This window comes from Pelodiscus sinensis, chromosome 7 (assembly GCF_052426305.1).
Source record: "Pelodiscus sinensis isolate ZL-2025 chromosome 7, ASM5242630v1, whole genome shotgun sequence".
NCBI lineage: Eukaryota > Metazoa > Chordata > Testudines > Trionychidae > Pelodiscus > Pelodiscus sinensis.
The window spans coordinates 10,488,544-10,509,108 of record NC_143058.1 but is presented as its reverse complement, the minus strand read 5'-3'; the positions used below and the strand labels follow the sequence as shown (position 1 = coordinate 10,509,108).

General features: G+C 45.0%; 1 protein-coding gene across 10 annotated transcripts in view; it reads left to right on the top strand.

Moving 5' to 3' along the window:
- The window catches only part of SEMA5B (semaphorin 5B), a 381,163-nt gene that overhangs the window by 293,176 nt on the left and 67,422 nt on the right, over window positions 1–20,565 (top strand). For all 10 annotated transcript variants that reach the window (XM_075933113.2, XM_075933119.2, XM_075933111.2 and 7 more), the window contains 3 exons: window positions 576–711; window positions 5,014–5,221; window positions 11,105–11,312. In XM_075933113.2, coding sequence (XP_075789228.2) covers window positions 576–711; window positions 5,014–5,221; window positions 11,105–11,312 — 552 coding nt within the window. The remainder of the gene's footprint in view (window positions 1–575; window positions 712–5,013; window positions 5,222–11,104; window positions 11,313–20,565) is intronic.

Sequence of the window (20,565 nt, the reverse complement as noted above, 5' to 3'; positions counted from 1 at the left end):
GGTCACCAAATGAAATTAATAGGCAGCAGGTTTAAAACAAACAGAAGGAAGTTTTCTTCATGCAGTGCACAGTCTACCTGTGGAACTCCTTGCCAGAGGATGTGGTGAAAGTTGGGACTTTAACAGGGTTCAAAAACAAGCTAGATAGATTCATGAAGGTTAGGTCCATTGATGGCTATTAGCCAGGATGGGTAGGAATGGTGTCCCTAGCCTCTGTTTCTCCCAAGGTGAGTGACAGGAGAGGGATCACGTGAGGATTATCTGTTGTGTCCCCTCCCTCTGGGGCATCTGGTATTGGCCGCTGTCAGCAAACAGGATACTGGGCTGGATGGACCATTGGTCTGACCTAGTATCGCTGTATTTATGTTCTTATGTTCTATATTTTACAACTGAGTTTAACATTCATTCTCAAGATTCTCATCTAATCTAGCTGGATTTTTTTTCTTCCTCCTGAGTTCTGTAGCACTGCACTTTTACCTAGTAATTTACATGTATTTTGTTCAAGTGAAGTTTGATGTCTGCTATGATGAAATTGTCAATGTTCTAATGATTAAATTGATTTTTCCCCTTTCCAGAAACAGTATAGCTGCTTCAGCAGTATGTGCCTTCAACCTCAGTGCTATTACTCAGGCATTTAATGGCCCGTTCCGATACCAGGAGAATCCAAGATCAGCGTGGCTGCCAACAATAAACCCGATCCCTAATTTTCAGGTATTACTGCAGCACTTCAATTTACTCCAGACCCTTTTAATTTCACTTTGATGGAACTGTTGTACTAGGTTGATTTGTATGGAATTCAGGACTGCAGGCAGTAGCATGGTGCTATACAAGTCACGGAGCGATGTTTTTCTACACTTGGAGCAGGGATGTAACAGTTTATCGGACAAGCTAGCTGTTCATGTAACTTAAACCACTAGGATTTTTAGTGGTAACACAGTTACATTTTTAAACATGTTTTTACATCCCTAACTTGGAAAATGAAGATTTGGGATGGGGTCTACTCTAGATTTACCAAAATACTTCAAGATAAAGACTGAAGTGGGTAGAGGGGAAAAGCCTGGCCAGTTTTTGGAAGAATTTGGGAATCACTGTATGTATTCATGAGACAGAATGAGGAGAAAAATATATAGATATCAGTTCTCATCTGGTAAAGGTAAATCTTTTTCATACACATGTTATTAGCCAGTGGAACTCCTTGCAACATGATCTGGGTATATGTCAGCAAATCAATTCCCTGACATTGTATGAGTTTTGGGGTTTGGTGCTCCTCCCTCCCTCCTATTCTTTGCCTGGGAATCTCTAGTAAGCTGTAATACTTTTAAAATTCTAGTTGTTGGCCATGATATGAAGGCACCTGGGTGGTGTTTAGTGGCCTGTGACATATGGGAGTTCAGACTGAATGATCTACTGTGCTCGTCACTGTGATATGTGAGTGTCTAAAATGCGACTCTTAAAATGACATGTGCAGATTTTCCAGCCATGTTTTGCAGATTCAGTGTCTGGACTCTGAAGCTAGACAAATTCAGACTAGAGTAAAGGGACACCTTTTTGAGCAGTGAGAGTAAATTACCATTGGAACAACTTATATAGGGACGTGGTGGATTGCCTGTCACATGAAATCTTAAATCAGCCCTTCTATATTTCAGTCCTAATAGGGGTTGTGTCTTTCTAATAGATATGTTCTAGCTCGCCCAGACTTTTTGGGCTCTTGCAGGAATTGCTGCAGGACATACTGTGGCCAGAGTTATTCAGGAGGTCAGACTAGGTGATCACAATAATTCCTTTGGGCTAAAAAATCTGGGAATCTATGAATTGTGAACTTGTCTGGATCCTGAGTTATAGCTAATTGGCAAAAAAAGGGAAAAAATTACAACCATCTAGCTTTATAGTCAGCTCTGCACAAAATCGTAGGAAGGCTGAACATGGCTGCTTCAGAGCATCCATGAACAGCCTCTGCTAGCTAGGATCTCATGGTGCCTTCATTGCAATGTAGAATTTGTCACCCCTCTTCCCTCCCCCCTCAGTTTGTCAGAAATCTTACCTCACATCCTCTGAGTGAATCTCTGTGTCACAGCAGGACCTTGTGCCAAATTGAGCAACTAATTCCCCAGTCATTAATGCAGAGGTGCAGTTGATGAAGACTGCAGGTTCCAACATACATTGCTCCATCTTCATTGGCTACATTTTGGCCACCCCAATCTAGTCGCATTTAAAAAAAAATCTGAGGCCTGGCTGAAGACCCAATCATGTCAAATGCCCATGATTCCAGTCAGGTTTGGAGGGTTCCTTGAGAGTTGAGGGTGTTCAGCCCCTTGCTGGACTGTGCTCTGGGTGAACGGGAATGAAAAAAAAAAAGTCTGGAAAAGAAATGTGTGTGCTGTGTAAAATATCAGATACAATGGGGGTAGGAAGAGGGGGGGAAGAGACTGCAGGACCAATATGAGAGTGTTAAAAGGTTAAAAAAAAAAAGGAAAGGATTGTATGTGCCAGATGAAACGAAGATTGCAAAAAGAGATTAGGATGTATTTCAAGTACATAAGGAACAGGAGGTCAGTGAAGGGCCTTTATGAGATGACAAGGGTAATTTAGTGACAGAAGAGGCAGATATTGCAAAAAAAAATTAAATTAATTCCTTGACTCAGTGTTCACAAAGGAAGATGAGGGAAGGATGCCAGAGGGGGAAAAATCTTCCCAGAGAGGAAGGAGAAATACAGAAGGATATAGAGGACCAAGACAGCATGATCAAGAAATTGGAACAAAACAAAATAAAACTAAAACAGGAGGATGCTAAGTCAGCATGCAGGCTGCCAATAGAGCAAAAGGGTTATCTTCTGCTTGATGGGAGTAGGAAATAAAATTAACAATGACATTCCAACCACCAGGATTCCTCCTTCACTGATGACCTGGGAAGGGAAAGGAGGGTATAGTGGGTAAAAATCAGAGTATCTGATGCAAGATCCATGTAGGTACAAAGGGAGAAAGAGATAAAGCTGGCAAAAGAGAGACTTCCAGACTTCTTTAGAAACCAGGGATGAGGCATTGATGAAATAGAAAGGGCTTTTCTATAAGAAAATGCATTGTATAAGGATTGAGTAGGGATAAAAAGCCACTGGGAATGCGAATTTAGAAAGATGCTAACCAAAGGACCAGTCTTTCGCCTGGAGTACACTGACCCTATTGATTGCCCTGGATTGCCACTGGTTCGCGCTACCTCTGGCCCAAAAAGTTAGTTGCAGATTTTCCGCAAGGATTCACAAAAACAATGAAGTGCCCAACCATAGTGAAGAACTTGTTTGATATTGCATTAAACATTCAAAAATATCACCCTAACTAGGAAAACATCATTTGCCTGTTCCCTGATGTAGCTTCCAATCTGTCATGATGAGTAAATTGGGGGGGAAGAGCACAGGGTGGACCACGTTTAGGACTGAGCATGGATCCTAATGTTGACCTTGAATTCTGTGGTCTGGGGCACAGGACATTTATCAGACTCCCTCATATTTCATTTGGGTTCAGGGAGGCCTTCTTGCCTTCCTCACTGAAATTCAATCGTGAAGGCAATAATGAAGATCTCATTGACTTCAACAGGAATATGGTGTTGCACGGTGCTTTGAAAATATTAAAGGCTAAGTATGTATGGGTATGTCTACACTACCCCCCTAGTTCGAACTAGGGGGGTAATGTATGCATACCGAACTTGCTAATGAAGCCCGGGATTTGAATTTCCCGGGCTTCATTAGCATAAAGCCGGCGCCGCCATTTTTAAAAGCCGGCTAGTGCGAACCCCGTGCCGCGCGGCTACACGCGGCACGGACTAGATAGTTCGGATTAGGAAGACTAATCCGAACTATCTAGTCCGTGCCGCGTGTAGCCGCGCGGCACGGGGTTCGCACTAGCCGGCTTTTAAAAATGGCGGCGCCGGCTTTATGCTAATGAAGCCCGGGAAATTCAAATCCCGGGCTTCATTAGCAAGTTCGGTATGCATACATTACCCCCCTAGTTCGAACTAGGGGAGTAGTGTAGACATACCCTATGATATCAAGTGAATTCCAGGGCAACTGCGGCCTCAGATTGAGGTAACCAGGGCAGTAGACAGGATGCTGCTATTGAGCTGAGGCTAAGAGACCACCAAATGTTCCATTTTTGGATGGACAGGAGATGTGAGGCCTACCTTGCCAGACCGACTGAAGCCTGAAGATGGTCAGACACAGGCTAACCAGCCATCTCCTTGAAGATGTAGGAGTTGGAGGGAAGTTGCAGACAAATTCCTCAGCTCCCCCAAAGGTTTATTCAAAGTTAGGAGAGCCATTTGGGGGGGTGCACTTGGAAGAGGCCAGGTGGCGAATGTGATGTTTTCACACTAAAAGGTTAATTTGGGGGGCCAGTTCACCTTAGGTTCACATGGACTTTAGGGTGAAACACTAGGGAGACCTGGGAGAACCTCAGAAAGGATAGAAGTTCAGGGTCGTCTTTTCTCATCTGAATTTCTTCATCCATTCTTTTTTTTTTTTTTTTAAACTCTCCCCCCCCTCATTAATTCTGAACTCCTGTAGTTTATCTGTAGATATGATCATTCTGTGGGGTCACGGGAGAATAAAATACGGCCTCAATAGCCAATGGACCAGCATGGAGAGTTCCTAGTAAGCTGTGAGCTTGGGTGGCCACCCAAGAGAGAATGAAATCCACCCAGCTCATTAGTAGAGTACCCACAGCTGGCAGCATCTGTTTCTACTGGTGGTGCACATCCGCACATGCCTTAATACACATAATATGTATTCCACACATGTACTGGAAAAAATTAGAGGGGGCATTGATGGAGCCGTGCTTTATGGGGTGGAAGAGTGACTAAAGCTCACAGTAACCCTATTCACTAGTGTAAGGGGCCAAATTCTGAAGTTTTTCCTCAGGCATAGTTCCCAGAGAAGTCACTGAGTGTTTTCCCCAAGGAAGGCCTTCAGGGTTGTTTTGGGCAAAGTGCAAATACAGCTACTGACATTCTGTCATCCTGTTTAGTGTGGGACGCTGAATGACAACAGCCCTAATGAGAACCTGACCGAAAGGATCCTGCAAGATGCCCAGCGCTTGTTCCTGATGAATGACGTTGTTCAGCCAGTCTCCGTGGATCCGTATGTCACTCAGGACAGCATTCGATTTTCCAAACTGGTGGTCGACATTGTTCAAGGAAAGGATACTCTCTACCATGTGATGTATATTGGGACAGGTAAGAGCATTAGTGCTTAAGGGGGATTGGTCCCCTCATTCAGAGATATAGCAGCATGTAAGACTGTAAAGGAGTTACCTGTTAACCAGTGCCTGGCCAGGTTGGAGCAGTCCCCCACCCACAAGAAACCCATGCACCACAGGTGAGGGGGCACTCCAGGCTGGCCGGGACACAGCAGCCCCTTGCCCACGGTGCACCCTGCTGGGCCTGCCAAGCTTCACCATGGGCAAGGGGTCACTGCAGCCCAACTAGGCTGTAGGAGCCCCCCCGCCTGAGGCGTGATGTGGCCGGCCCCTGCCTGGCTTGGCCTGGCCCCCATTATGCCACGGTGTCCAGTCAACTGATTAAACATATAGTTTAACTGGTTACCATTTTAAATGGGATTTTACATCCCTAGCAGCATGGGAGACCATTAGTGTTTTCACTTTAAGCAAAACTCCATGGAAGGTAGCTTTTTGGAATAAGGAAAGGATAAAAACAGTATAGAGACCTGGAGGTAGGAGCCTGAGAGAATAGGCCTTAAATCTGCAGTGCATAAAGAAGCAAAGATGACGCCTTTCCTTTTATTAACATGGCATCAACTAATCAGACTAAGCTAAGGCACAATGGTGGGTAAGGGCAAAGGGCTTGCCCTAGGTAACTAAATTGCTGGGTATGATCCTTTGTAAACTAGTTTATTCTGTCCCTGCTACAGTTCACCTCTCTTTAGAGTCCTGCGAAGTTCATGGCTATGAAAAAAGTGCCACAGACCGTGAAATCTGATCTTTTGAGTGCTTTTAACCTATCCTAGACAGATTTCACGGGGGAGACCAACATTTCTCAAACTAGGTGTCAAATTGCAGGGGAGTGGGACACATGGTTATTTTAAGGGGGTTGTAGTATTGCCAACCTTATTCTGTGCTGCTGCCTTCAGAGCTGGCCAGCCAGAGTGTGGCGGGTGCTGGCTGAGGGCCCAGCTCAGAAAGCAGCAGCGTAGAATTAAGGGTGGCAATACCATACCATGCCATCCTTACTTCTGTGCTTCTGATGGTGGCAGCTTTGCCCTCAGAGCTGGACTCCCAGCATTCAGCTGCTGCTCTCTAGCTGCTTAGCTCTGAAGGCAGCACTGCCGCCAGCAGCAGTGCAGAAGTACGGGTAGCAATCTTGCAACAGCCTCCTGCCCCCCGCTGTATGTTTATGACTCCCCACAACTTCTTTCTGGGTCAGGGCCCCTACAATTACAACACCATGAAATTTCAGATTTAAATAGCTCAAATCATGAAATTTACAAGGTTAAAAAAAAACCTCTGACCCTGATATTGACGAAAATGGACTGTGAATTTGGTAGTGCCCTACTTATCTCAATTATACCTACTCACATGCTGTTGTGAAGCTCAGTTGTTTGCAGCAGTAATGTTTTGTACTTTTACATGCCTGCTATTCTATGAGATCAAGAGAAGAGTAAGCATTATTATCGTCACATTACAGATGGGGGAAAATGAGGCAGACAAATTAGGTGATAATCAGTGGCAGCACTGAGATTATAATGCAGATTTGATCATTCTTGGGTTCCACTGCCAGTCTCTGACAATTAGGTCACACTGCAAAGCACAAGAACCGTGGATGAAAGGCAACGAAGAAAGGCAAAGTATTACAAATGATTGTCTTAACCTATATTCATTCTTGAGATCAAATTTACATTAAATATTTTGATTAATCGGAAGCATATGGCCAGTCTCATGGGTGTAATGTTTTCATCCTCTGTTGTAAGAGAGTTGACTTTATAGTAAGATATATTACCTCTGAAAGTGTTAGATTAAACTAACACTGCAATATAGAGTCATCCTTTTGCTCTGAACTTACCATCTTCCAGGATTGTGTCATAATTTATGTAACTTTTACCACCACTTACTTTGAAAGTGATTAGCTTTGATATATTCTAGTAACATTCCCCCTATTTAAGCCTGCATGGACGTGATCGTGACGAGAGAACCATACTTCAAATGAAATATAGCATGGTTTTGCCACTTCTACTTTTTATTCCTCAATGAGGTGTCCTAGTTACTTTGCCAGAAGAAGGAGAAGTGGAAGACTGAGATTTTTAATTCCTTTTGCTTCCTGCCTTTCATTATCTGTGAAGCCGACATTGTACTTTATCATCTATTTTCTTATACACATCTGCTTCTCTGGACACTGGAGGTGGTCACTAGAGCCTAGAATCTGTTTAAACTGAGACCTTTCAAAGGCTGAGAGTCACAGTTAGAAGGAGTCTTGAGCATATTGGATCCTGGAGAGTAAAGGCAGATTTCAACTCAAAACTGAATTGACCCCAAATTTCATGATGGCTTAGATCAGGGGTGCGTAAATACCAATTTACAGGCCGGATCCGGTTCCCCAGGGTTAGCTATATTTACCCACCTCTCCACAGACGCAGGCGATTGCGGCTCCTGTTGGCTGTGGATCACTGTTCCCAGCCAATGGGAGCTGTGTGTAAGCGGGGGAATGGTCCCGCTATTGTGGGGAACTTTCCTGGCTTCTATACACCCCGGTGAAATGGACCAGCGAAAGGATCTGAGTCCCCGCTCCCACTTCCTTTACCCAACCACCTCCCTGACTCTGAGGCCTCCCCATTCTCCTGAGTAGCAGAGTCCTCGAAATCCCAACAAGGCTGGGACCGGGCTTAATCCCTGACCTTGTAGACACTTAGGAAAGGGGCTAGGTTGTCCCCACTCCAGGGTGCTCTCTTTACACTGGATGCTTTCTTGACCCAGTGATCATTACATACAGTTCAAAGGGTGTCTACACTACAGCACTAATTCGAACTAACTTAATTCGAATTAGTTAATTCGAACTAAGCTAATTCGAACTAGTGCATCTAGACCTAAAAACTAGTTCGAATTAGCATTTTGCTAATTCGAACTAGCATGTCCACATTGAGTGGACCCTGAACCGAGGTTAAGGATGGCCGGAAGCAGTGCTGGCAGGGCATCAGATTAGGACTTAGAGCGTGGAGCTGCTGTCTCAGGCTAGCCGAGGGCTGTGTTTAAAGGGTCCTGACCCCCACCCCGGACAGACAGTTCTCAGGGGTTCTCTGCTTGCAAAGCAGTCCTGGCTTGGAGTGCCCTGAGTGCCCACACTCAGCACATCACAGCACTCAGCCATCAGCCCGGCTGCACTTGCCGCAGGCTGCCATCCGGGAGGCGGGGTGTCAATCGGGGGGCTGCAGGAGAGTTTCCACCCTGAGGAGCCCGCAGAGCCACCCCAGTCCTCCTCATCGGGGGCTCGTACCCCATTCCTCCCTCACCTCCTTCCACTTACCCCTCTCTAGCCCCCCTTCCTGATGTGCAAAATAAAGGACACGTGTGGTCAAAAATAGAAACTCTCTTTATTGAACAAAACTGGGGGAGACTGGGAAAAGGAGGTGGGAGAGGGGAAGAGAAAGGGTGGAAAAGGGGAGGGCAACTAAAATGATCAGGGGTTTGGAACAGGTCCCATATAAGGAGAGGCTAAAGAGACTGGGACTTTTCAGTTTAGAAAAGAGGAGACTGAGGGGGGATATGACAGAGGTCTATAAAAGCATGAGTGGCGTGGAGAGGGTGTATAAAGAAAAGTTCTTCATTAGTTCCCATAAAGAAGGACTAGAGGACACCAAAGGAAAGGAATGGGTAGCAGGCTTCAAACTAGTAACAGAAAGTTGTTCTTCACAAAGCAAAGAGTCAACCTGTGGAACTCCTTGCTGCAGGAGGCTATGAAGGCTAGAACTAGAACAGAGTTTAAAGAGAAGTGAGATCAAGTCATGGAGGTTTGGTCCATGGAGTGGTATTAGCCAGGGGGTAGGAGTGGTGTCCCTGGCCTCTGTTTGTGGAAGGCTGGAGATGGATGGCATGAGACAAATGGCTTGGTCATTGTCTTCGGTCCATCCCCTTCAGGATACCTAGTGTTGGCCGCTGTCGGCAGACAGGCTACTGGGCTAGATGGACCTTTGTTCTGACCCAGTACGGCCATTCTAAGCTCAGGGCTCAGGGTCGGGGGTCTCACTGGACCACCTTGATTTTCATGCAAACCTGCTCCTGGGTGGCCAGGCTGGCAGCTCTCCTGCCCGAGACGGCCACTTTCATGTGTCTAGTGCGGAGGTCGTGGATGAGGTCCACGATGTCTGCACTAGACCAGGCGGGCGCCCTCCTCTTGCGGCCCCGGGCAGGCTCCTGGGAGCCGCCAGCCTGGTCCTGGGAAGAGGGGGAGGGCTGGGTGGCAGCGGGTGACTGGCTCGTGCCGTGCCAGGTGCAGGGTCTGCTGGCTGGGTGCTGGCAGACTTGCACCTGGCACGGGCACCGTAGCCAGACCGTGCTCCTTTAAGGGCTCCGGGGCCGGGAGGGGGGCAGAAGAGTTTCCCTGGTGGTGCCCAGAGTGGCCACCAGGGCAAGCTGGGGAGGGCTAGCCTCCCACTAGTTCGAATTAAGTGGCTACACAGCCCTTAATTCGAACTAGTTAATTCGAATTAGGCTTAGTCCTCGTACAATGAGGTTTACCTAGTTCGAATTAAGTTCGAACTAGCGGTTTGCATGTGTAGCGCCTATCAAAGTTAATTCGAACTAACGTCTGTTAGTTCGAATTAACTTTGTAGTGTAGACATACCCAAAGTGAATACAGTTTATTAAACAGCAGCTGATTAAAAAGAAAAGAAAAAGGAAAAAATGAGAATGGTTAAATGAGAACACACTGCCCCGCTCTGTAGCACGGGGACATCACAAACAGCAGTCTGCAGAGTGTAAGGACAGTTCACAGTCTATTCCTTATGAGTCCCAGGGCTCTCTCTCAGGCCCTGGCTGTGCTGCAAGGGGGCTGCAGGTTGAATACGCTTGCTCTGGCAGTGACCACACGGCCTCAGGCTCTAGGTGGCAGGACCCCTCTCTTAGTTGGAGTTACAATCCCTCTCCAAGTCTGGCCTGCAGGGCCTCTTGACTGGTGGCATCTCCCTGCCCAGAACCTCTCCCCCCACTTTGCTGGTCCCAGCTGCTCACCACACCCAGCTGCAGACTGTGCTGCTTTGCCAGCCTCTGGCTCCTTGCATTGCGTCTCTGACCCCTTTGGCTCTCTGATCACTGTAAGTCTGCTGCTCACCACAGGGTCTGCCCACCTTGGGCTGTGTGTGCCTGGCTCTGTTGCTGCAGAACTGCCCCTCAGTACAGCTTGCACTCCTTGGGCTGTGTGTGTCTGGCTCTGTCACTGCAGGACTGCCCCTCAGTACAGCTTGCTCTTCTCTGCTCTCTCTCCTTTTCTCAGAGAGACCCAGAAAATCCCAGCTCACACGGAGGATGGAACCTGACCTCCTAATTTCCTCATTTGCCTGTCCAACCTGTCAATCAGGCTGAGCTGGAGTGTTGGCTTCTTCCCATTGTCCCTGGGGTCTGTCAGTCTCAGGGCCCTGATTTCTCATGGACCCTTCCCCTTTTGGTACTGGGAGCTGGCCAACCAAAAACTCCCACTGGGTTTTACTAAGGGGCTAACAGTCCCCTTACATGTGGGAAGTGGTGTACCAGTCTACGCTGCTTCCTACAGCTCCCATTGGCTGAAGATTGCTGTTCCTTGCCAATGGGAGGTGTGGGAGGCAGCGTCCCAGTCTGTGCCACTTTCCATTGGCCGGGAAGGGTGTACAGTTTGGGTCAATGGCTATTAGCAGCTCCGCTATAAAAATTCCTTCAGTGCTTCTGGAAGTGAATTGCACCCGTGAAGCTGAGGCAGTTTCTACCCTGGATACCAAAAATGTTTACAAAAAAATTAGAGGAAACAAGCCTTAAAGTGTCTATGTAAATAGGATGTTGTTAATCTTTAGCCTTCGTGCTAGCTACAAAATTGAATCAATATTGCTAAGATTTACTTGCTTCTTGCTTTTTCTTCCATTAGAGTATGGCACCATTTTGAAGGCACTTTCTACCACTAATAGGAGCCTGAGGAGTTGTTATTTAGAGGAAATGCAGATTCTTCCCGACGGTCAACAGGAACCAATCAAAAGCCTCCAAATCCTGCATAGTGACAGGTCACTTTTTGTGGGTTTAAATAATGGAGTGCTAAAAATTCCTCTGGAGAGGTGTTCAGTGTACAGAACAGAAGGGTAAGCAAATTTACTGCTCTGATATATTCCACTCCAGCTTCAAAGGAAAGCACCAGGGAAACATATTCTAGTCTGATTCATTTCAGAATGCCCTTTTTCATCACCAGGAGAAAGGGATGAGATATTTGTGTGTGTGTATATCTTGATTGATAGTGCTCATGCCAGAAGCAACGGGATGGTGTTTTTGGTAAATATTAATTAGTCCTCATTAGAAATTTAATCACATGTTTACTAAGGAGTAACTTCCAATATTTACTTTTTTACTTGACATTTCAGTGTTTGGTTTTATCATCTCCTCATGTTTTGCTTATAGTTCTCACTGGCTGAAAGACTGAAGAATTCTGAATTCTTGGTCCCCTTAGCCCATTGTGGCTTATAAATGATTGCTTCCTAATCATTTAACAGTGTAGGGCTGGGTTGGGCAGTTACTTTTTGTTTCTTTTAGAAGCCAATAGCTCATTGGAACAGCATGTTGTGGGCACAGATATAGCTGGCACCTGAAAATATGTTGTTGTTTGGTTTCAACATTTTAAAATAAAATTATCCCTCCACACATACACATTTTCAGTATTGAGTCCTGACAGCAGAGGTGTAATTCACCCAACACTGAGGACAGAAGTGTTTGGAGAGCTAGATGGGCTGTACCTATTTTCAGTAGGCAAAGCAGTGTAATACTGGCTGATTGAGTCATGTGCTCATGTAATCTGTGTTTTCCATCTTCAGTCCGAGAGTTTGTGGTGGTTCCAGTTGCGGGGCATTGGGGCATTGCTTATTTGCACCCCATTTGCACCACTCCATGTCAGCCTCTTCCCTCAAATACAGAGATCCTTGTCTGAAATAGATGTCCTCAGTACATGCTAAAAGGAGGCAGTTCGTTAGCATGCTCTAAACTAGCTATCTCTTTCTTGGCCTAGCACAAAACCTGTCTGATTCCACATGGTGAATATCACTATTGTTTAATTTCTAGCTGTGTTAAAATAATCAACTAGTTTGCTCTAAAGTTGTGTTTGTCTAAATATTAAAACACCTGCTCTTTCTATTCTTGTTGAGCCTTAGAAGTTTAATTGTCTCTCTTTAGGCAAAACAACCCCACATCAGTTATTACTTCAACTTTAACTTGGTAGCAGTGAATGTATTAAGGTTTAGAGGTTTCATTCTGGAAGGATTTAATAGAAGAAAGGAACCAGTGCTGGAAAACATTCCTACCCTATCTTGGTCTTAGTGGCAGAAGTTCTTTTAAGAGTAGATAGGAGAGTACAGTTGAAAGGAATATACATACAATATGGATCAAGAGAATCCTAATTCTTCCCTATGTTTCTGTTTGTTCTTGAATGATATTCCCAAATTAAAATTGCTGACAATTTATAGAATGTTAATGTTCCCAGTTTGAGGTCATAAAAGTACGTTCCAGTTGGGGCTCCGTGTAATCCTTTTATAAAGTCATGATTTTCGGGGCTCCTTAAGGTATTTGGACACTCAGTTCCCAATGACCTTCCTTTTAACAATTTGTATTGTAAACCATGGGCTGTCTGGTCAAGTTTTCCAAGTTGCCTGAAGGATTTGGATGCTAATGATTAAAGAAGAGCTTATATGCCCGCCACGTAACAGAGAGAGAATGCTATGAGCACTCATGGATGAGTCTTGTTCAATAACAGATTGATCCGGGTGACTGAAATCATCATATAACTCCCTAAAAATCATTATTTTCTTCCTGGAAGTCATTGCCATGACAAACATGCTTAGCCTTAGTTATGTTGCTGATTTGGTGCTACAGGTTTTCCTAGTGAGACAGTCTTGTAACATGCACATCCAGGCAAAACACCATTGAATTTGGAGCATTGTTTTAATAGGCTTCGTCATCTGTCCCTGTGAAAAATCTGTGAGAATGAGTTTGGGAAAGGAAGTGTCTGGTAGGGTGTCCCATGAGGGATTGTGGGTCTCCAATGCAGGTGTCTGGACAGTCCTCTGACTGCAACTGCCACCTGACTGGTACCAGCAAAGAGTATGGACTGGTGGACCCTAGTTCTCCATAGGCACTGCCTATGAAGCTCCCATTTGGAGGAGATGTTTGGCCTCTCCAGTTGGCACAGACTCATTCTTTAAACCAGAAAGCAGTGCAGCAAGTTGCCCAAGCAACAAAGTGAATTCCTAGCCTGCAGCTATATCAGATCTTCCTTCTTGCCTGACTCTTGCACCCAGCCTTGTTCCTGATTCCTGCCTTCCTGTTCTGTTTGATTCCTGATCTTCTGCATTGTTCCAGATCCCTGCTTTTGTACCCCGTTCCTGGCTACAGACTCTCAGCTTGGGCCCAATTCCTGACTCCTGACTGTTTCTGTAGCTGGCCACCAGTTCCTGGTACCTGACTCCTGCTCTGACCACCGGCGGTCAGTCTATGACAATCTCTCTACCCCATTAGGAGAATCAGAGTTTGCTCCTGCAAATGAAACAGACTGTGGAATCCACCCAGAAAAACCCTGTGGGATTTGTGGGAAGCTAGCAGATTCTTCCTTGGCCATCAGTGTTCCCTTTCAAGGGATTGCTACCTTGTAGCGGGGGCCACAGAAAGGATGACAGTGTCCCAGGAATTTCTGCAGGTCCAGAGGACTGGCAGTGTATGTTCTAGTCCCAGCCTGTCCACACACCCCACCCCACCCTGGCCCAGAATCCCAGTACTTCATAGACTGGGGAGGAGGAGGGAGAGAAGGTAACAATGGCAAAATAGCAGTCAAGTCCTTTTTGCCTCCGGAGGGCATGTCTACACTAGGAAATTATTTCGAAATAACTTATTTCAAAATAATAACTATTACAAACTAGCATGTCCACACTACAGGGAAGCCTTGAAATTAGCAGGGGAGGTATAGCTCAGTGGTTTGAGCATTGGCCTGTTAAACCCAGGGTTGTGAGTTCAATCCTTGCAGAGGCCATTTAGGGCAAAAATTTGTCAGGGTTGGGGCTTGGTCCTGCTGTGAAGGCAGGGGAGGGGACTCAATGACCTTTCAAGGTCCCTTCCAGTTCTAGGCAATCTCCAATAATTTAATTTTTAGTCCGAGGCAGGCTCCCTTAATGGGAACGTGCTACTTTGACTTAGAGCCCCAGGCAGCACTGGGGAGTAATTACTTCGAAAGACTCTGGGGAATAGTTATTTTGAAATAGCAGCAGTGGAGCATCCACACTACCGCTATTTTGACATAAGCATTATTCCTCGTGGAAAGCAGGAGTTATTTTAAAATAACCAGCCCTTTATTTTTAAATACTGTAACGTGCTTGGTAGTGTGGACACTCAGTTTGTTATTTCAAATATAAGGGGAGTTCTTAAGTGTAGGCCAGTGCTGAGAGTCTCCTCCACACATGGAACTGGCAGGCACAACTTCTTCCTTGGTCATCCCCCTTTGCTCCAAGTTAGTGGTATACAGTAGTTTAGAACATACACACTCTCACACAAGTTACAGTCAGCATTTGACTTCATGGCGAAGGTCTATCTCAGATGATTGAAAGCCAGCCGACCTCAGGGAGGGTTTTACATCTTCTCCAAATCAGATTTTTCTCTCAGGAGCGACTGGCAACTCAAAATCTTTCCTCCTACAATCAATTGGATCAGAGTTTTGGATACTGTCCAGTGAGTAGGTTTGGGCTAAATAGAAGTATCTGGGACAGGGTTAATTGAAACTTACTATCAACAGGCTGGGTACCAAACTGCGCACACATTTGTACAACGTGATAAGCCAGACTGTGTTCAGAGAAAATTGGTCAATTAATGGGATTTTGCAGGTAATACTGTGGTGGATCCTGAGTTCAAAAGAAGATGGGGAGAAACTCTGGGATACTATCGTGAGATCTGGAGAAGCACAGAGAGGGTACATTGCAAAAAAGCAAATGGAAAAAAAAGTTTGAAACCATTCATTTAGAGTGGATGGTGGTGTCCCCTTTCCCCCCAATAGAAACTGCTTTGTAGGGCATTTCTCAATGTCAACTTCCTGAAACTTTTCCCTTTTAATATCCTGGATGTACCAACTTCCTTTGTATTTATTTCAGTGCTCAGTTGTTTCAAGAGGGATGTTTTGAATTTCATCTGGGGCTTTCCATCTGGCACTTATCATGGGCGGTGATTTATTGCTTCTTGTTGTTGTGTCTGTGTTAAATGCATGCCAATAAATAAGCTTAAGAGCAAGTGATGATTCCTACCCCCCACCTATCTTCTTGCTGGTGCTGAGGCTCCTTGACTGGCTTCTCAGAAAAGCTCTAGTTTCAGCAGTTTTCATAATCGTTTTGACGGGGGCTTGGGAAGCTTTCAGATGATAAAGATTTTGTGGCTCCCAGGCAGGAATGCCACAGTGCTGTTTGTTTCCCTTGGCTCTGTCTCACTTTGTCAGGAAGCTTGTGACGGTTTCGCACCCCAGGGGCTGATCAGAAAGCATGATTGCCAAGTAGTTTTTGGAATCGTGTTGGTCTGGGCCCCAAGAAAGGGAAATCAGATGTGGATACAAAATAGATCCTCGCATTGATTAGCTGTGGCATTCCATACAGTTCTGTTGCTGCAAGACAGCATCTAAGGCTCAAAAAGATGGAAAGAGAAAGAAAAGGGGGTGAAAACCCCCCACTTCTGGCCCCTCCTTTACTGTTTTGTGTATTGCCGCTAAATGGTCACTCATAGCATTGCATGGCGTCTTGCTGTGGCTCGTTGACCCAAGATGTTTCTGGGTATCTAAACAGTGCTTTGTACATCTCCACTGACCTGTCACAATTGGCCTTTTCAATGTAGCCAGGCTCAGCAGCAGGGCGACAGACGGCTGTAGAGTCAGCCGCCTAAATTTATGGCTGGACTTGGCTGCAGGGACCTTGCCTTGTGCATGTGTGTGTTTTCCTATTGTGTATTAACGCTGTGGTTCCTCACTTCCACTGGAGTATTAGGAGGGTGTCTGATGCCTACAAAACCAACAAATCCTTTTAAACGTGCCATCTTTCTAGACTTACTTGCTACACAGTAATTTGACTGGGTTAAGTGCTGAGGGTTTTTCTTGTTTAGAAACCTTTTTAATGTCCTTACAATACTAGAAGTAGGTCCTGTGTCAAAGTACCCTTTGGCCTGGAGTTGGGCTTGGATTCCTGGACTAAATTTCACAGCTGGCCTCTGCAGTGTATATTGAACAGGTAAAAACAAAATCCAGGATCTGAACTTTGGAGTGGTGGGGATTCGTGATGTGGATCCATTGTTGAGAGTTCAGGCCAATCTTTAGTGTAGGTCAAGTGAGTGAGATAATTTCGTACTGGGAATTACAGTGACTCAAATGGGACAGTGAGACCAGCACTAACACGGGGAGTTTTGTGATCTATGTCACCTGCCCAGCTCCTAGCATCTACCCAGAGCTTGCGTTCAGTGCAGCAGGGTACTGACTGCAGGTCAGCCAACCACATACAAGACAGGGAAGGAGAACAAAGCTGGAGTAATTCATTTGGTTTAGAGCAGCAAGAATGAAGCAGGGTTGTCAACCTGGCTGGAAAATCTCTCCACCGTCACTGCTGCTTCCATTCCTGCTAGACATTATTTTTCTGCACTTTTTAATGTTTGATCTTCTTCCCTTCCCCCTCCCCTCACACTTTCTGGAGAGAGTCTACAGCTCATACAAATCCGTGGTATTTTGGATGCACTATGGGGTCGTGGGAACAGGCCAGTTTATTATCCACATCTGCTGCTAAAGATGCATCTTTCTCTGTGCAATTGTGTTCACTTCTTCAGTGGTGAATCTCTCGGGCCTTACATCACTTTGGCAGCAGGATAATGACATCACTGCAGTTATTCCTGATTTACAAGCATGTGACTGGGATGTGAACCAGGTCCTCTTTGCATGCAATGGTGACTCTTGCCTGACTTTTGACCCAGTTCCTGTGGGCTGCTTGGCCAAAATTCTGTTTTACATACCCCTTGGTCAGTGTTCCCTCTAATTCTTTCCATCTGCATGCGGAATAAATGTTGTTATGTGCAGGTGGGCACCACCAATAAAAAACACATGCTGCCATCTGTGAGAGGCTGTGGGTGCTTTGCTAATTAGCTTGGTGTCATTTGAATCTCTCCTGGGCGGTCACCCAAGCGCTCAGTGTACAGGGAACACTGTCCCTTGGCCATATTGTTTTATGCAAAGCCAACAAAAACCCTGATGCTCAGTGGACTGCAATTCTCATTTGCTGACTTGGTCTGTGTGAGGAACACAATTCACTGCAACCCAACTCTGGGCCAGTGATTAAACCCCTGAATACGTGTGGGAGAGCAACTCCTGGGTCAGCTCAGCCAGGGAATGTTGGACATGGGGATGGGTCAAGAGCAACATCCAATCGGTGTAGTGCATTTCTCTCTCCCTCTCCGCTCCTCACTGTGTGTCAAATAAAAGTACTGAAGGTGGCCACTCAGCCCAGAAACTCAAAGATATTTAAGCTTCAAACTGTCATGTAAATCCACGGGAGATACATCCCTAAGTACTTTTGAGGAGCTGAGTCTAAACAACTTCCACTAGCTATTTTAAGTGAAAAAATTGTGGGTTTGGATGTTTTAAAAAAATAACCAAAAAGTGAGATCCCCTGAAACAAAAAGGTGAGCTGCTTGAATCTAGCATAGTACAGATGCAGTCATTACAGGCCAGCTAGATTTCAGGAAAGCAAATGTTGGGGAATTCAGAAACTCAGTGAGTAATGTGCAATGGAAGGGAGCATTAAAAATGCTGGGGAGAGCCACAGAGGAGTCCTAAAACAACACAATTAAGGCACAGAAGATCCCACTGTGACACTGGCCAGATTTTTGCTGAATATTTTGATGCCTAAATGGGAGAGCTGAGTATTTCTGAAAATCTGGTTCTTTAATGGCTATGAAAATTGCTGAGATAGCAAATTCCTTTTGTGCATGTCTTTGAGAGCATGAAGAGAAGTAGTAAGGAAAATAACTATTGTTGAAAAACAGAAAAGGGAAAATCTGTACTGGTTTGATTGACATGGTCACTGTAGAATTAAGGGAACTAGCTACTTTATTATACCACTGCTAATTAATTTGGAAAGCCTTGGCAAACTTCAAAGAAAGAAAGAAGAGTGATCAGGACAATTACTGTCCCATAAATCCATCCACAGTATAGTATGATACATTGTGAAAATTAAATCCTGACTCCGTTTAAGTGAATGATTCAGTGAGGCCAGCATTTCACCTCTAGGGAATCTGTAGTTAGACACCCATGCTAGCTGACTCAGGCTTAGGGGCTTTTGTTAAGGGACTGCTTAGTGGCAATGATGACATAATCCTAAGGGACAACAACCAGAACTACAATCATTAAACCCCATTGATGTATGAAGAAAAACGTGGGGTAGATGAATTTGATTTCTTTTTTTTATAGCAGTACAAAATTAGACTCCTTATGGCAAACACTTATGCGTGTGCTGAGATGTAAGCAGATGAGTGGTCCTAATTATAATACATCAGGGCTACGTCTACACTGGCCCCTTTTCCGGAAGGGGCATGTAAATTTCACTAGTCGTAGGGAAATCCGCGGGGGATTTAAATATCCCCCGCGGCATTTAAATAAAAATGTCCGCCGCTTTTTTCCGGCTTTTAAAAAAGCCGGAAAAGAGCGTCTACACTGGCCCCGATCCTCCGGAAAAAGTGCCCTTTTCCGGAGGGTCTTATTCCTACTTCAAAGTAGGAATAAGACCCTCCGGAAAAGGGCACTTTTTCCGGAGGATCGGGGCCAGTGTAGACGCTCTTTTCCGGCTTTTTTAAAAGCCGGAAAAAAGCGGCGGACATTTTTATTTAAATGCCGCGGGGGATATTTAAATCCCCCGCGGATTTCCCTACGACGACTAGTGAAATTTACATGCCCCTTCCGGAAAAGGGGCCAGTGTAGACGTAGCCCTAGTCTTCATCTTCAGCATACCTTCATCATAGTTTACAGGCTCTGGACCTTCATGGTTGAAAGGAACAAGATAGTTGTAATATGGCTAGGTTTTGGTAAAACAGTGGATACTATATTTCATGAAAGCTTAATTCAAATGGCTTGGGAAAGGGAGATTGTCATATGTATCTGAAATCAATTAAAAGACAATAAGCAAAGGACATGGATAAGTGGTAATGAAGCAGGTTGGGGGAAGTTTCTGTTGAGGTACCTGAGAAATTGGCATTAGGTCTCATCATATTTGACATTATCTTTATGACACAGAAGAAAATGACATGCTTTATGGCTGATACTAAAGTGCGAAAGAATCACAGAGAACAGTGGTGAAATAATTAAGTATCTGCCAGGAAAGGTAAGATGGGATGAGTTTAAAAGCTAGACCTGAGGTTTGTGTTGTGGGTATGGAGCTGGGCATGAGGGTGAGAGTTAAACTTGAAAAGCCAGACAATAGAATTCAAGATTTTGTGCCGTGCCTGGATGCTCTGCTCAGAGGAGGATGCGAAACAGAAATGTGTTTGGCTGTTGACTAATCTCCCAAGAGACATGGTGAAAGCCCCATCACTCGGAAAATTTAAAAATGCTGTACAGTAGACTGAACCCTATGAAATAATCTGTAGGGAACAATCCTATAGAGACTGGAAAATAGACTGGACAATTTGATACATCTGTCCAATTTCTGACTTCTATGATCCTATAAACTCAATTTATAAAGCTGTATTTTATGCTGTCTTTTTAATTCTCTCTCTCTCACACACTTTTAGACTGCCACTTACCATACTGTGCAATAAATAGCTGAAGCCGGGGTTTATGCAGCTGCTGAAAGGTTATAACTAAGAGAGACAAAGGTCACTTAAGAATGAGCCCAGTAAAATGAGTTAATTTCAGGGCTCACTAGCTTTTGTTTTCTCACTGTCATCTCTTTGTTGCCAATTTGTTTTGGGATGCTTTGGTGTTGCTGGATTTTTTTTAACACGCTGCACTTGTGACCTGGATGGCTCGGAAGATTCTGAATAGCTTAGAAGATGGATTCTTTCACCTCTAGCTAACTGGCTTGAGTCCAGCCCGGATCATTGGTGTCTAGAAGTCATTATCCTCTGATGACTGCTTGGTGGGCTCTGTGAAATTAGTCTCAGTCCAGTGCTGATTGACAGTGAACATGCAGTTTGCTTGGAACATACATGCTAGGATGGCTTTGACACTACAGTAATTTAAATAATATTAATAATAAAATGCTTTAAGCAGGCCCCAGGGGATTTATTCATTGCAGCCTTCACTTCTTACATCTTGTGCAACTATTATTTCATACTAGCATTACCTGTCCCATTGTG